General features: G+C 55.4%; 1 protein-coding gene across 1 annotated transcript; it reads left to right on the top strand.

The window, feature by feature from the left end:
* Positions 1 to 3622: 3622 nt before the first annotated feature.
* NPTX2 (neuronal pentraxin 2) lies at positions 3623 to 15721 on the top strand. The gene is made up of 5 exons (XM_027961187.2): positions 3623 to 4240; positions 5917 to 6133; positions 11120 to 11364; positions 13156 to 13335; positions 14297 to 15721. Exons 1-5 carry the CDS (start codon positions 3815 to 3817, stop codon positions 14522 to 14524), a joined length of 1296 nt encoding a protein of 431 aa, XP_027816988.1. The 5' UTR covers positions 3623 to 3814; the 3' UTR covers positions 14525 to 15721.
* The last annotated feature ends 206 nt before the right edge of the window (positions 15722 to 15927 follow it).

Here is a 15927-nt window from a genome sequence, read left to right as displayed (position 1 = left end):
AAGTTTTTTTTTTTAATGCATATAATTCATCTTTGAATTCAGTGGTGAAAGAGGGAAGAAAAGGATAATCAGGATCTATTTTGCACCTGTTCTATGCCAAACATGTTCACATACATTACCTTAAGCCTGACAATACTTTGTAGTAAATTAAGCTTTGATGTTCAAGTTGAGAAAACTGAGGCTTACAGGGGTTAAGCTATCCTCTCAAGGTCAAACGGCAAGTTATTAAAACTAGAACTGAAGCAACTGTTGTCTGACTCTGAAGCTCAAGCACTTTCTACTTGACCATGCAGTTCATTCTAATCAAAAATCCACTCTTAAGAGGGTCTTAGCATTTTAAGCATAAAATATTTTTATTTAGAATTTTTAAAATTTTACTAGTTAGGATTCTCTGGAACCTCCAAATTCTGTTATATGTGCACTGAATCCTACATTTGAGGAAAAAAAAAAAACAAAACCAGAAACAGCCACCACCAACCGCACACTCGTAGTTCTCCCGCCCTCTTAATTGAAATTCAGAACCGAGGACAGTTCCTGAGTCATGTTTGCAGGAAGTTGTCCTTGGATTCTGTTAGTGAGCTCACACCCCCATTCTTGACTTCCCAAGTGGCACTGAGAAAGAGAGGAGGAAATGTAAAAAAGTATAAGATAGGATCCTCTGACACCATGGTGGAAATTAGCACATTTCCCAGAAGACCAAGATAAAAACGCATGTGAGAAGAACCAGAGAACCAAACAGATGGGGCAATAAAATGGAGGCGGAATGAGCTCATCAGGATTCCCAGCACACGGTTTACCTCCACAGTGGGCTCTCAGCTAACCTGGGAGCCAGGAGACATAGTGAATGAGTGGGTGGTTACTATGCTGCAGCATGTTACACTAAGAGATTAGGTGGAGCTGATTCACAGCTGCAGAGCTGCACGACTTTTCAAGTGAAGGAGATTCTGTGGGCCCTGATCTCTGCCACACATGTAACCACCCTCATGGGTGGCATGAGTCAGGTATTCAGGGTCCTTCAGGTAGATGAGGTTGCTGTACTGTGAGTAAATCGAGGATGAACCTCCATGTTGTCAAGAGCAGATTTCAACTCCAGCTATGGCCTCTCCTTGCGTGAAGCCTTACTTGCTGTGTCACAAATGCTCTGCCTTCCCAGAGTCACTCTTGGTTACAGGTGGTTCACAACACAAAAGGAAAGAACAAGGCTCTGGAATGTTCATCATACCGAACAGTGATTCTTTCTCAAATTACCAGTCCTTGAGCATCGCCAGAAGGGCCTTTGGAGAGTCTGCTCTAATCCCTTCTTCTCATACACAAGGAAACTGTATGTCCAGAGAGGAGAAATGACTGGTCCCAAACCACTTAGCTAGTGACAGAGTTGGTATGAGGGCTCATTCCTGAGCCAGCAGACTTTCCACTGCACCAGGAAAACAAAACACAGCCCCAAATAGCATAGACCCTGTTCAGTAAGCCCTCTAATTATACTGCTTCTGAAGAGTATAACATCTTAAATGCCTGGGTCGTTCCATCTGGGCCTTAGCAGTTTCACTGGTAACTTCTCATATTGAAAATCTTCGGAGAAACTTAAGAGTGAACACTTTGGGATATATGCTTTGTTATTTCTGAGTCTTCTTGTACACTGTTTTCTTCATTCAGGAGGAAATTAGAATTCTGGAAATACAGTCAATTTTATTTAATTATTAAAGGAACAAGCCTCTATTTCAAGTTGCAAATATGACTCTATCAGTCTATGCCAAGAAAGGCTATATGGAAAAATACAGGCATACTATCCTAATTGTTACATCCAATTAAGATCCACCAAGGTCTGTGAGTTAAAAAAACATCAAACCTGTGAGTGAAAATTTGAGAAGTCAAAGCCTTATCTGAATAACTCTGAACATGTCTGGATTTGGTGCATTGTGGAGTCATTTAAAATGTAACATTTTAAGTGCTTTGCAACTTTGTTACCTTCATTTTGCAACCGGTGTATCAGTCAGTCAGTTCAGGCTCAGTGTATAGGAGGGCTCATTTGAACCTGGGGAGTTTTTTAAAGAGCTAAAGTGAAAAGGATGTAGGAGGACTGAATCTATTCAAGGTCATACTTACAACTTGAAAGGGATACTTCCAGGTGTTGCTGACCAAGAGACATTAGCCCATCATCCACCCCCACCCCCTATATTTTCCACTAATGAATATTCTTACCTGAGCCATCATTACTTCCACTGTCCTCTGCCTCTGGTGTTATGTAGACCAGATTTCCTGTCTCTAATGTTTGTCCATGAGGAGATTTTCATGTATAGAACTTTTCTGGTAATTTAGCAACATTATCCTTGAAAATCCCACAACTATTTACATAACAGAAGCTATTGTTTGAAGTGCAAAGCAGGTCAAAAATTCGGTTTCTGGAGATTAATCACTGCAGTCTATTTTACATTATCATAATAATTTCATTTATTTTGATACAGTTTGTTTTCAGAATCAACCTCAGCTTCTGTGCAGAAGTGACAAATCCATTTGTTTCGGGTATAATGGATAATATGATTAATGACCTTGCCACAGGATTTCTTAAAAACGGAGAAAAAAAGTAAAAGATTTCCATTTATAATGTGCAGTAAACCAGCTCTGTCTGTTGCTTTGCATCAAAATCTCTGCGAACTTGTTTGCAAACCACAGCTCAGATTCTGAAACCAATCTGCTCCTGCTTTGAGGGGGTTTCTCTGTCTCTGTTCCCTCCAAGAATCTGAGGACAGCGTCTCTAACAGGGACACTGGACACGGTGGGCACCCTGTTCCCGAGGGTGGGGCGCTGTTTCACCACGTTGGCACCATGGCGACGACTGCGGGTCGGATCACCCATGTGGCCCAGGCCTTGCTGCGAAGATCACCACCCGGCGGGCTGTCCCCGGGACCCGCGCCAGACAGTCGTGCGAGTGGCCTCGCGACTCTGCGCCCCAAGCTGGACGGAACGTGGCGCGAGGGTGCGCGGGCGACCCCTCCTCGCCGTCGGCATCTGCCGCCTGTTTCTGGTCCCCGCAGACCTGAGAATTCTTTCGGAGACGGGACTGCGGACGCGACCCGTCGTGCCTCTCTTTCCCGCCTTTGGGGTGAGGTGGCCGCGGCCCCGCCCCGGGTGGCCCACGCCGGCCGCGGGCGGGCGGCGACGGGAGCCCAAGGTTCGAGTCCCGCCCGGGGCGCCTCCTCATTTGTGAAACGGGGGTCGTCCCCGCCCCGGAGCCGAGGCGACCGCAGAGCGAGGCCTGGCGCCCTCAGCGCCGCCTCAGGGGCCGCCGGGGCACCAGGGGGCTCTTGGCTTATCCACAGCCCACGACGCGGGAGTCCGAGGGGGCGCCTGGACTCGTCGGCCGAGGCTCCTGAAGGCACCCAGGACCCTTTTTTGTTTTTTACCTCAGCCGTCCCCTCCTGCGGGCCGCGGGCCCCAGGCTCGCGCCCCCGGCTCTGGCCCACGCGCCCGCCGGCGGGTACGCCGCTTGGCGAGTAGGCGCCCCCGCCCCGCCCCTGCGTGACGCGCGTCAGGCTGGGCCAATCAGAGCTCGCGGCGCCGCGCCCCACGCGCCGGGCCCCCCGCCCTTCCAGCTTAAGAAAGGGCGCGCGGGCCCGGCCGGGTCAGAGCGCAGAGCCGGACGGAGCGGCGGCTTCCGCGACGGCGGGCGGCTTCCGCGGGCTCCTGCGTTCGCGGTGCCCTCGGGCGGAAAGCCCGGCTGCAGCCCACCGCGCAGGCGCCCCTGCCGCGCGCCCCGACGGCGCCGGCTCACCGGCCCGCCCGCGGACGCTGGAGTGAGCGCGGCAGCAGCGGCGGGATGCTGGCGCTGCTGGCCGCCGGCGTGGCCCTCGCCATGGCCGCCGGAGCCCAGGACGGCCCGGCGCCCAGCAACCGTTTCGTGTGCACGGCGTTGCCCCCGGAGGCGGCGCGCGCCGGCTGCCCGCTGCCCGCGATGCCCATGCAGGGCGGCGCGCTGAGCCCCGAGGAGGAGCTGCGGGCCGCGGTGCTGCAGCTGCGTGAGACCGTCGTGCAGCAGAAAGAGACGCTGGGCTCGCAGCGCGAGGCCATCCGCGAGCTCACGGCCAAGCTGGCGCGCTGCGAGGGGCTGGCAGGGGGCAAGGCGCCGGGCCGGGGAGCCTCGGGCAAGGACACCATGGGCGATCTGCCGCGGGACCCGGGCCACGTCGTGGAGCAGCTCAGCCGCTCTCTGCAGACCCTCAAAGACCGCCTGGAGAGCCTGGAGGTAGCAGGGCGCGGGGTCCCTGGGGGGACGCCCCCGAGGAGGGGGGCAGAGGAGGGGCGCGTGGTCCTGGCCTCTGGGCTGCGCGGGACACCGCCGCCCAGGCGCGCTCGGATGCCAGGCGAGCTGGGTTTGGGGTCAGGGGCGCTCTCGGTCTGGCTCCGAAACTTGCTTGGCTCTCATCCCTCCTCCCCACCTCTTTGCTGGAAGGAAAAGGTTAAATTCCCGCCCACCCCACCCAGCCGTGCCAGGCCTGCCAGCTGTGGGGCCATTCACTCCCCGAGGTCCAGCCTGGCGAATGGGGACAGCCCCCTCTCTCTCTTTATAAATCTCCCAGTCTCCCCGAGTCGGACGCGCTCCTAGACCTTGTCTCAGGAGACAGGGAGCTTCCGCGGGAGGTCAGCAGCCCCGGGCGTCCGGTGTTACCTTTTATAAATCAAATTCGGCTGGACCAGAGCAGGCGGAGGCCCCGGGGTCTCCGCGGAAGGCGAGCGTGGGCGGGTCACGGTTCACACCAGGCGCACCTCTAAGCTGGTTAACTTCAAAGACGCTGTCCCCCAATTGCGCGCGCAGATCCTAGGTGCCCCTCCCGATTGCTCTGGGGGAAGAGACCTTCCCTTCTCGGAAGGTGTCTGCAGTTTGGAACTTTGAGAGAAATCTTCATTTAATTTCCATCTTTTACTCTCCGCCCCGTTTAAGAAGTGTGGATGTTTCTGTTACACACGTTCACAAAAATACTTCTTAGCAAAACTAGATTTCAATTACAGGTGGTAATTATTGCAAAATTATTTGAGAGTTTCCTCTGGCATGATGGATTAATACAGTATTTCCAGCATTTGTATATCCCTCGATTCATTATGATTAATAAGAGCTAACGTTTCTGGAACACTAAATATGCGCCAGGCATATTATCTAATTTTAACCAGTGCAACAACCCCCCCAGGCAGATCCTATAATCTGTTTTACAATTTGGAACACTTAGAGGGAGGGGTAGACAGCTTGCCAAAGACCGGTGGCTAGACAGCAGCCGGCATCCTCCAGAGCCAGCAGAATGGTAGAGGAATAAAAGAAATAGGAAGTGAGGATTTAAAAGCAGCATTAAAAGCAAAGATTCCTGGAATTCAGACTAGCCCTGTTTTAGAGTTCTTATTTTCCGGTAACATCTCTGCAAGCATAGTCATGCACTTTCGGGCCCTACCGGAACTTGGAGGTTGCCGGGGTTGCGGGGTGGGGGGGTGGGGAGGGGGCGGCTAGATGAAAGCTCTTCTTCCTTGAGGACCATTTGATTACCTCTTTAAAAAAATAATCCTAGCTGTGGTTTGGTCCTTACTTGGGAATGATAGATGTTGGTTAAATTTTTGACTTTTTAGTGAGAGGAGGAACACAGCTTCCTGAGAAGGGAAATGAGATTCCTAAATTTAAAATATTGCAGCAGAGTAATTGCTGTTTGACTTTGAAATCCTTTCCGTACCCCGCCCCCCCTCCCGCGCACACACACACACACACAAATGAGTGAAATGCTCCCGTTCCCGCCATTGGCACGATTTAATATTCCCATTTGGGAAGCTTCTCCCTGTGTGGTGGGGGCCATCAGAGCTCCATTTCACAACTCGTTTTTAAACTGGCCCTAATACTTCTCCCGCCTGTGCCCCCTGCCCCCTTCCCTCCTCCACCGAAAGCACCAGCTCCGAGCGAACGTGTCCAACGCGGTGCTGCCCGGCGACTTTCGGGAGGTGCTCCAGCGGCGGCTGGGGGAGCTGGAGAGACAGCTGCTGCGCAAGGTGGCCGAGCTGGAGGACGAGAAGTCCCTGCTCCACAACGAGACCTCGGCTCACCGCCAGAAGACCGAGAGCGCCCTGAACGCGCTGCTGCAGAGGGTCACCGAGCTGGAGCGAGGTGAGCGCCGGGCTGGTGTCTCTGCCGCCCCCTGGCGGCCGTCCATCAGCCGCCTCTCCACCCCCGCCCCCTCACCACCACCACCCCCGCCCCGCCCCCAGCCCATCGTCTCCGTACTTGGCTGCCGTGTAAGGGGGTGAAGCGGGGCTCAGAGCAAGGGAGGGCAGGCCCGGAGGAGCCCGCGGCACTGCCATCTTGCCCCCTGACAGACACGGCCACTTGGGCCCCTGAGGGAGTGGTCACTGCTAGACCCCTGCCTGGTCACTCTTGGCGGGGAGCTCTCCTGAGTTTGCTCGGTTCTGAGACTGCTCTCCGGTCCTCACCTCTGATCCTCCAATGCTGGGGGCCGAAAACCACCTGACTGCTTACCATCCCAGCCACAGCCCGCCTCTCCTGCCTCTCACCTCTCAGGCCAGGTGTTGCTGTTTCAACCCGAGTCATCTCGTGGTGCACAAAGAGTTGGCCCTGTAGGCACTGGTCAGAGGCTCAGTGGAGATGGAGGGCGCGCTGCTAGCGGCTGGGAGGCTCCTGGTTTTCATCACCTATGCTCAGACCCCGTTTTCAGCAGTGATTGTGGCCCTGCCTGCCTGGTGGTTCCTGGCTGTTTGAGCAAACAATCGGGGTGACTGACAACAGCCGTCTCTGGAATTAACCCCATCCCCAGCCCCACTGGCATTGTCCATGAAAAAGCAAGACACTCAGGATCCACTCGTCCAGTCTGATTCCTGACGACCTGCCACGCAGGCATTTCAGTCCCTTCTTAACTAGACCCTGCAGCAGACTCTGAGTCTCTTTCTTTTCTCTGCTCAGATTCTGGTGGGTGAGTTTCTCCCACAGGAAACAGGAAGGGAAGGGATCAAGGGCCCTAGATCATTCAGACAGTGCTGGGTGTGAAGTTTTAGGTTTGCTGGTTGTGGGTATAGGATTATAACCTTTCAAATGCACTAACCCGACAAGGGCAGCTTCTGATGACTCAGTTGTATGAATTGGCAGGTGAATGTCCAGTGGCAGAATGTCCTCGTACTCTTCCAGTCACATCAGCTCAGCTGGGCCAGATGGAGGCATCCAAGGAGAGAGTGTTTCTGTTTCATTTGATTTAGTTGTTTTTTCAGCAGCATCCCCAAAGTCAAAGGGTTCCTTCATCCCTTTCCTGCTCTCTTCTTCCAGGAAAGCCTATTCTTCCTTCCTTATCATTATTATTGCACTTGGATTCTTGAGTTTGAAAAAGTCCTCTCTGCCTCACCTCCGTTGCTGGGTGACCTCAGGAAGCTCCTTAGGTCTCAAAGGCCTTCCCCAAAGGCAGAGCAGCTGCAACTTAGCTCTCTGTCACCGGGCAGGAGGAGAGGAAGGCACTATTGGGGCCAGGGATGGGTGGCTCACCTTCCCTTGCCCAGCTTCGCCCTCATGGGACCTGCAGGCCAAGGGAGCGGGCACACTGCAGTTACTCAGAGTCTTGACGGGAGGGGATGGCTGCAGAGTGAGGGGAGGGCTTTGCCAGAGACCTTGGTGGCCGTGTACCTCTCTTGGCCTGGTGGCTGAGTTGCTACGAGGAAGTGAGTTAATGGAAGCAGATTAGTAGAAGTCTACTGAGTTCGAGTGTGGAGACAGGACTCTTGTTATACCCGTTTCATAGATGAGAAAGAGTGCTCCGAGGTTCTCAGCCAGATCTGTCATCTGCCTCGGGGAGAGGGGGTCGAGGTGGGGCCCAGGCCACCGGCTAATGGACAGCAACAGGCACATAACCCTGCCCCTCCCCATCTTGTTCTGTGACTCCAGGGCAGTTCTGAGTTTCACATGGCTTCCTCCAAACTCCTTCTTCATGGCTTTGGCCACCCAGGGGCTGCCCCTTTGTGACTCTCCCTCCCGACCTTGGCGTGTCTGTTCGCAGCCAGAAAGCCACAGTCAGGGCTCACCCCAGACAGTCTGATTCCTGTACCCACACTCTTGGGTGCTGTGGGAGGCCCACCGAGCTCACCTGGCACAGAGGGGAGGGTCCATGTCCAGACTAGAGCTGGACTCCCCAAGGACAGGGCCATTCTTGCAGAGCCTGCGGACCCTGGCAGTGAGCAGTGGCTCAGGGTCCGCTGCCTCTCGACCACTGGATGAGAGCTCTGGAATCCTGTGCTCCACCCAGCCCTGGGGTGAGTCTTTAAGGAAGGTGATCATCTGTCTTCTGAGCAGTTCTCTTGTCTGTCATGTATGTGACAGGTGTGAGCAGAGATGTAAGCTTCCAGCCCCCAAATGTACCATGAATGTGTTCCTTCTAAGCACACTGTGTTCCTTAGAAGCATCCTGCTGAGCCCAGGGGAGACGGACCTCGACCACACACGGAGGGGGGCCCCCGGGGTTCTCAGGCCTTCGGTGCACCATTTCCTGCCTGTTAAGTGCCTGTTCTGCGCCAGATGCCAGGCTCTGAGCTCCACGTTCTGTCTTCTGTAATCCCCGCGACAACCCAGTGAGATGGGATTTGGTGAGATGAGGGACTGAGTCAGAGCTGAGTGACACCCGCATTCACGTGGCCGGCAGACTGCAGAGCTGGGGTGGTGTTAGGCGGCGACCCCTAAGGACCAGAGTCATGGAGGCTGCAGCCTGGAGTGGCACGTGGGCCTCAGCCCTGCTGGGTGGGAGGTTCCTCCTAGCCCAGTGCTGAGCTTCCAACCTGTGTGTGGATGCTCCTGCCGCCCAGGTTCCAAGGGTGCTCGTTTTCTTTACTGGGAGACCTGCTCATCTGTGGGGGCCTCTGGACTCCGGGCGCTCCAGCCAGGCAGAGGCCAGCTCAGAGTGGAAGTAAACACTGGAACCATTGTCTCTTAGCCCCAGGCTGCTCCCCATCCTTGGCTTGTCGGCTACCTGCAGTCTCTGATTTATCGGTCAGGCCCTTTAATTCCTTAATTGGTTTTAACTAAGTTTCCTCTGAACCTCCAAGCTGTTTTGTATGAATAGAGGGCGCCGGCTTTCAGGGTATGGCCGCCCCTTGGCTCTCCCAGCCCTGATGGAACCAATCTGTTATCACTGGGCTAACGATATTACTGACCCCGAGCCTGATCAAATTAGCAAGCCTGCCCACCTGCAAGGAGAGAAGCCATTTCTCTCTATTAGATAATCACATCTCATGGAAACACAAGCATTTGCACATTAAGTATTTGCAGCTGCATGTCTTGGGAAGCACAGCTTCCGTTCCTGGCTCTGTCATTTATGGGCTGTGTGACCTGGGGTAAGTTGGTGCCCTTCTCTGAGCCTCGGTGCTGCCACTGTGCAATTTGCAAAATCAGGGTTCCAGGACTTTCTGGATCTCTCAGCTTTGCTTCAACCTCTGGCTTGGCCCTGCCCTCAGCTTCCCCAGGCAATGAGGTCTTCCCACCCCTCTCCCGGTGCTCGGCAGCCTTGGGAGGTCAGGGGGGATCAGGCAAGACTGCATAGTCAGCAGATAGAAAGAAATACTACATGTGAAGCTTAGACTCTGATGTTTCTACATTGCCCGTTCCAGAGAGGCTGGAAGGGTGATGGTGGGCCCTGCAGCCTTCCATGGTGGAAGGTCCTTGGGTGGCGTGTGAGCTGTGGCACCAAGGGGCTTCTCTCACGTGTCTGTGCTGCTCATTGTGGCAGAAAATGAGTCTGGGGTGGGACTTCCCTGGCAGCCCAGCAGTGAAGACTTTGCTTTCCGATGCAGACAGTGCAGGTTCAGCCCCTGGTTGGGGGAGCTAAAATCCCATGACTCATAGCCAAAAAACCCAAACATAAAACACAGAGGGAGCTAAGATCCCATGACTCATAGCCAAAAAACCCAAACATAAAACACAGAAACATTATTGTAACAAACTCAATAAAGGCTTTAAAAATGGCCCACGCCAAAAATCTTTTTTAAAAAAATGAAACTGGGGGCTCGTGGTGGAGAATGGTTCATCCATTCTGGCTCCTATTCTACAGAGAGGGGCAAGGAAGGAGCAGATTTCATTCACTAGTGACACGGGCAGTGTGGTTCCAGGCCGAGGGAGCCTGCCTGTCTTTGACGGAAATGAGGATCCTCTGGCCCCTCGTCAGTGCTTAACAAATACTTGTTGAGGGAGTGATGGACATTTAGGTTCCTTCCCTGGCAGCATCTGGTCCCCAACGAGAGAGAAGTTTTTGCTGTGACGGTGCAGAGCCTGCAGTCCCCTGCAAACGCTGGGATCTGTGATGAGCACACAGGGGCTTGTCCTCTGTGTGTTTAGTTATGATGTTGTTAATTTTGAGCTTCAACCAAAACTGTACAGAAAATGACTTAGACCTATTTAAGAGTTTCAGTTGTTTGCCAAAGGTTTTGGAAGCGCCACATGCTTGGGGACAGCCCCAGGTAGGCCCCAAGGGATCAAGGCTCAGGGCGGGTGGGCTTACCTCAGTGGGTCAGGAGTCTCTGCCTCCTGCTGGAAACGGGTCAGTAAACTTGGTTTTCTCTCAAGGAGGGAAGGGCAGGTCCTGAGCAAAGCAATTCACTCAGGGATTTAGTCCAAAAGCCACTTCTGAGTTCAGCTGTAGTGTCGAGTCATGGGTGCCTGACTCCTTTACCTTGGGCGGTGGTGATTCTTCTGGGGGAGAAGTGACAGGGACTCATTGGTGGATGAGTGTTTATGGGGCGTGGGGTCCCGCCTCCAAGCCCAAGTCCAGCAGGCCCCCGCCCAGCCCTGCTGAAGGGGCCGAGATTTCTAGGAAACAGCAGAGGCAATAGGACATGGCTGAGGAAGGATTTTTTGGCTTAGTTTAACCAGAAGGTTAAATCCAGCGTGCCTCTTCCCCCTTCCTCGAGCTTCCAAGAGCAAGGATGTGCCTGTTTCCCACTTCAGCACCTTGGACAGCAGCCAGTCTGTAGCAAGTGCGCTGTGCTTGGGGGATCTGCTTGCAGGGAGGGGGTCCAGGTCAACTGCTGCTCTGGGCTGTGCTGGTTATGGGGAAAGAGAGGGAGGCGCTCACATGCTGTCAACCCCTCCTCCCCATCCCGCCCGCCCCCAGGCAACAGTGCTTTCAAGTCGCCAGATGCATTCAAAGTGTCCCTACCCCTCCGCACGAACTACCTGTACGGGAAGATCAAGAAGACGCTGCCTGAGCTGTATGCCTTCACCATCTGCCTGTGGTTGCGGTCCAGCGCCTCGCCGGGCATCGGCACCCCGTTCTCTTACGCCGTGCCTGGGCAGGCCAACGAGATCGTGCTGATTGAGTGGGGCAACAACCCCATCGAGCTGCTCATCAACGACAAGGTGAGCCCACTGGGAAGGCCCCCACCCTTCCCCCTTTCCCGGTGGCCACCAAGGTTGGGATGTTGCAGGAAGTCTGACATCTGACCACAAGGCTGTCCTCTCCCCAAAGGGGACGGTTTGGCCCTGACTCAGTCCCACTCTGGGCAGGTGACCAGGCAGGGGGCGGGGGTCCAGGCAGCTGTAGCTTGTGGGGAATCCAAGCGGTAAGTCCCACCAAGAAGCCGCGGAGGGTCCAAGCACAGAGGCCACAAAGGATCAGAATGAACTGGGCCTGCTCGGGACAACCTGAGTTTTCAGAGGCCCTCAGGCCAGTCAGTCAGGGCGGTTCCCCAGGAATAGGGGAGGGTGTGTGTGTATGTGTGTGCGATTGTGTGATATTTCTCATGAGCATGTCTTTCAGCGGGTCGGCGAGGGGGCTTGAAATTACATTTACATACAGTAGAATTTATACTTTTTAGTTCAACCAGTTTTGACAAATGCATAACTGTGTAACCACCACAATTAAAATATAAAACAGTTTCCTCTTTCCCCAGATTTCCTCCTTGCCCTTTTTTAGATTGGAAGATAATTGCTTTACAATGATGTGCTGGTTTTCATTCCCTTTTATAGTCACCTCCTGCTCCCACCCCAGCCTGTGGCAACCACCCATCTGTCTCCCATCCCTCCAGTCCTGCCTTTTCCAGAGTAAATGTCCCTTTTTGATAGACTGGCTTATTTTGACATTCAGGAATGTGGTCTCCTTAAGAGATCAGCTCTGGGCATCTGTGGGACCCTCCTGCAGCCTCACTGAAATGTAAGGTGGGCTGCACATCACCCAACAGGCAGCCTCACATCCTCCTTCCTGGGGCTGAGTGGTGGATGGCTGCACAGCCCTGGAGGGCTCACCAGGCACTCGGCCCCCACCCTGCCTGTCTCTACTGAACTGCTCTGGCTGGAGTTGTTTAACTGGGAAACGCTACAGAATCCACCTGAGGGGCTCCTTCCGGCAGTGACCACGTCCTTGAGCTGGGGATTAATTGTTCTAAATAACGCGCTTGGACGAAGCAGAGGCGAGAGACTTGTTTTCCTCGGTTTCGATGTCGTGTAAACAACCAGTTCCTGGGAGGGAGCTCTGGGTTGCTAGGACACCAACAGTAACAACATGATGCTTGATGGCAGAGCTGGTCTGTAGAGGACTTATAGGACCTCAGGGAGATGGTGTGGGGCAGAAAGGCCCTGTGTGCACTCCCACCCTCCCCCCTCACGCTCACACATAATGGTAGGCAGCCTGCCCAGGGGGACACACACACACGTAGACCCCCAAGTGTCGCGATGGCTGTTGGGACCCTACTAGCAGAGTGTAGATGCCTTGTCTTGACTGTTTTCCAAAGAAGTTACCCGGTAGAGCTCTGACTTCCCTTTGGGTTCTCCAACGAGAGGTGTTCAGAACAAGCATAGGAGCAGGGAGCTGTCCATCTCATCTGCTTGGTCTGCACAGTATCCCAGACCTTCAGCCAAGCCAGGATCCAAGTGTGTCCAGTCGAGAGCAGGGCCCCCCTGGGGTCAGGGGCTTGTACCCAGGCTGCCCCTTTCCCCTTAAGAGTCTGTGACATATGTGGTGTCTCCAGTCCAAGGGTCCCTGTGAGCTGGCAGGGTTGGGCGTGTTACCCACAGAGCAGAGAGGGGGGAGATCAGAAGGGACCCCCCCCCCCGTCCCCGATGAGAGCGGCAGTGGGCTCAGGGCCTCCAGTCCCCCCAGGTCCAACTCCTGGGAACCCCGAGGGGCCCTTACCTGCACGTTGCCACCCGCAGGTCGCCCAGCTGCCCCTGTTTGTCAGTGACGGCAAGTGGCACCACATCTGTGTCACCTGGACGACGCGGGACGGCATGTGGGAGGCCTTCCAGGACGGGGAGAAGCTGGGCACCGGGGAGAACCTGGCCCCCTGGCACCCCATCAAGCCGGGCGGTGTGCTCATCCTCGGGCAGGAGCAGGTGAGTGCGGTGGCTGGCCACGCAGCACACGGCTGTCTCCCTGCCTGGGGCCCTGCCTAGCCTTCTGCCTGCTGGACCTGGCCTTGGTCACCGCGGCACGACAGCCAGGCTGGACACCCGGGGTCCCTGCCGGCCTGGCTCGGGCTGTCCTATGGCCTGAGGGGGTGAGGGCGGGGAAGGGGATACGTCCTGCCCTTCCTAGCAGGGACCAGGTTGATGTGGTGTGTTCTATAGATTCTAGAGTGGAGTCTGTCCAACACAGGCAGGAGTGTCCCCAGAGCCCCAGGGACCCCAGGCCGTCTCTGGCCCTTTGGCCTCTGCCTGCCACTATATTGACTCAGAATGCTGGGCCCTGGCTGGTACTGGCATCTTCCAGGGGCTCCTGGCTCAGGGTCATGACCTTGATCCCCAGCACGGCCACCTGGAGAACCACATCTATGGTTGAGATGGGTCAGGGGCTCAGAGGCCGCCCTCAGAAAGCTCGCCCCTGGAGCGGAGGGCAGAGAAGAGTTCACATCTTAGCCCGTGTTTGGGGTTTGCTGGTGGAAGTCAAGGGAATAGACCCCGGTCCTCTGGGGGGCCTTGAGTCGGGGCTCCTGGCTCTCTCCACACCCCACCCACCCACACACTTCCCTGTTACTTCTCCCCTGGGAGGGGCTGGGAGTCGAGCGACCCGGGTCCAGTTCCAGTTCAGGGAACTTGGAGGATCTCTCTCATTAGTCTCCCCTCCGTAAAGTGGGGTGGTTTGAGTCATGCCCTCTCCCGGGCCTCACGAGCCCTAGAGCTTTGGAAGCAGCAGGACTCAGTGGTCACGGGGTGCCATCTGAGTCAGGGGAGTCCGCCCCTTCCCCACGTCCCTTCCAAGCTGGCGCTCCCCTGCCAGGCGGGTCACACGCCTGGGAGAGGGGACAGATACATCCGCCCCGAGCCTGCCCCCACTCACTCCGTCCCCCTTCCCCAGGACACGGTCGGCGGCAGGTTCGACGCCACGCAGGCATTTGTCGGGGAGCTCAGCCAGTTCAACATCTGGGACCGCGTCCTCCGCGCACAGGAGATCATCAACATTGCCAACTGCTCCACGAACATGCCAGGCAACATCATCCCCTGGGTGGACAACAACGTGGACGTGTTCGGAGGGGCTTCCAAGTGGCCGGTGGAGACCTGCGAGGAGCGTCTCCTTGACTTGTAGCCACCCGCCCCTCTGTCCGGGAGGCAGTGGCCGGGCCGTTCCCCTCACGCCCCCAGTGGAACTGCGTGCAAACCTCCTGCCACAGTGGGCGGGGGCCCCCAAAGCCCCCTCCCAGAGCATCTCGAAGCCTGAGGCTCTGTGGCGGCATCTGTCACCAGCTTATCTGTTCCGAACCATGATTTTGTTGGTTTGGGGCGGGGAGGAAGCCCTGAGCCGCAGGTGGACAGATTCCTGACTCCTGCTCAGAACCCCTGTAAACGCTAGCGCACCCCAACCCTGCCCGCTCTCACGGATCCCTGGTGTTCCGTGTGCGCCGTCTGTCCGTCCCCTTCGAAGGCTGTGCATCGTCCTGCCAGAGTGGCTGTGTCCCTTGTGTGTTGCGTACACCCTTGCTGTCAGCTGAGCACGCAGCGAAGCCCCTCCCTTCTCCCCCTCACCCCTCAAAAAAGGGCCTTTCCCTTGGTGTTCTTTACGCTGTGAATCTTTATGTCCCAGGAACTCCTGAGCTTGCGGAGGAAGGCAAGCTGTTCGGACACTGCCCTGACTGATCTCCGAGGTGGAGGGCGCGTCCATGGCTCCAGGGAGGGGGCTGTGAACGGGAACCCTGCACACAGAAGGGCCTGAGCTACTGTCCACCCGCCCTCTGTCAGCTTGCCCTCTGACCCACGCTTTAGCGGAATCCTGGCTGGCTTTGAAAGGTGTCTTTTTCCCACTGGTGCCAAAAGTTCAGTTGCAGCTTTTACAACCATGCCATGTGGTTTGGGGAATTTATTTTTTTAACCACCCCCCCCAAAACAGAAAAGAGCAGCCATTAACCCACTCCCTGCTTTTCGACGGCTCGCCCCACTGTGAGGCACGTGCTCGGTTTAATTAGCGTGGATTCCTGTGAACATCCGACTGTCTCCACTATTTCCCCCAGAACTTCAGGAAATGGATGTCGTCAGGCTGGTGCCTGCTTAGTGACTCCAGGCTGCTTCATTGATTGGACAGAGGTCATCATTTATTTTAAAAGATAGACGTGGTTCAGTGGGGAAATTTATACAGCTAAATATTATATATTTTATTTTTCATACATGTTCAAAGTGCAAATCTGTGAACGTTCCATTTGTAGGACCAAGCTCACATGCCCATCCTAACACTGTATGCTACAAGAACTCTTCTGATGATGGAATTTTGATTAAAATGCACTGGAAGACAGCCTCGGTGTCTGCTTTCTCCATGTCTGGGGCTGAGGGCAGGGAGCGTTGGGGCTTCGCGACCTCTGGCCGAAGGCTAGCTTCTCTGGTCTGCCTGGGCTGGGCCCCAGTGGGCAGCCCCAGGGGAGTGCAGAACGCCGGGGGGAGGGTGTGGTGCTGGACTGCCCTCGCCTCCCCAGCCCCAGCCAGGCTCAGTCTGGGGCTGCA

This window comes from Ovis aries, chromosome 24, assembly GCF_016772045.2.
Source record: "Ovis aries strain OAR_USU_Benz2616 breed Rambouillet chromosome 24, ARS-UI_Ramb_v3.0, whole genome shotgun sequence".
Classification (NCBI taxonomy): domain Eukaryota; kingdom Metazoa; phylum Chordata; class Mammalia; order Artiodactyla; family Bovidae; genus Ovis; species Ovis aries.
The sequence above is the reverse complement of the archived record's forward strand: the minus strand, read 5'-3'. Positions and strand labels throughout refer to the sequence as shown.

Coding starts and splice junctions, on each gene's coding strand:
- NPTX2 (XM_027961187.2), top strand. CDS start 3,815: ATGCTGGCGCTGCTGGCCGCCGGCGTGGCCCTCGCCATGGCCGCCGGA. Junction 4,241..5,916: donor ACCGCCTGGAGAGCCTGGAG/GTAGCAGGGCGC, acceptor CTCCACCGAAAG/CACCAGCTCCGAGCGAACGT. Junction 6,134..11,119: donor GGTCACCGAGCTGGAGCGAG/GTGAGCGCCGGG, acceptor GCCCGCCCCCAG/GCAACAGTGCTTTCAAGTCG.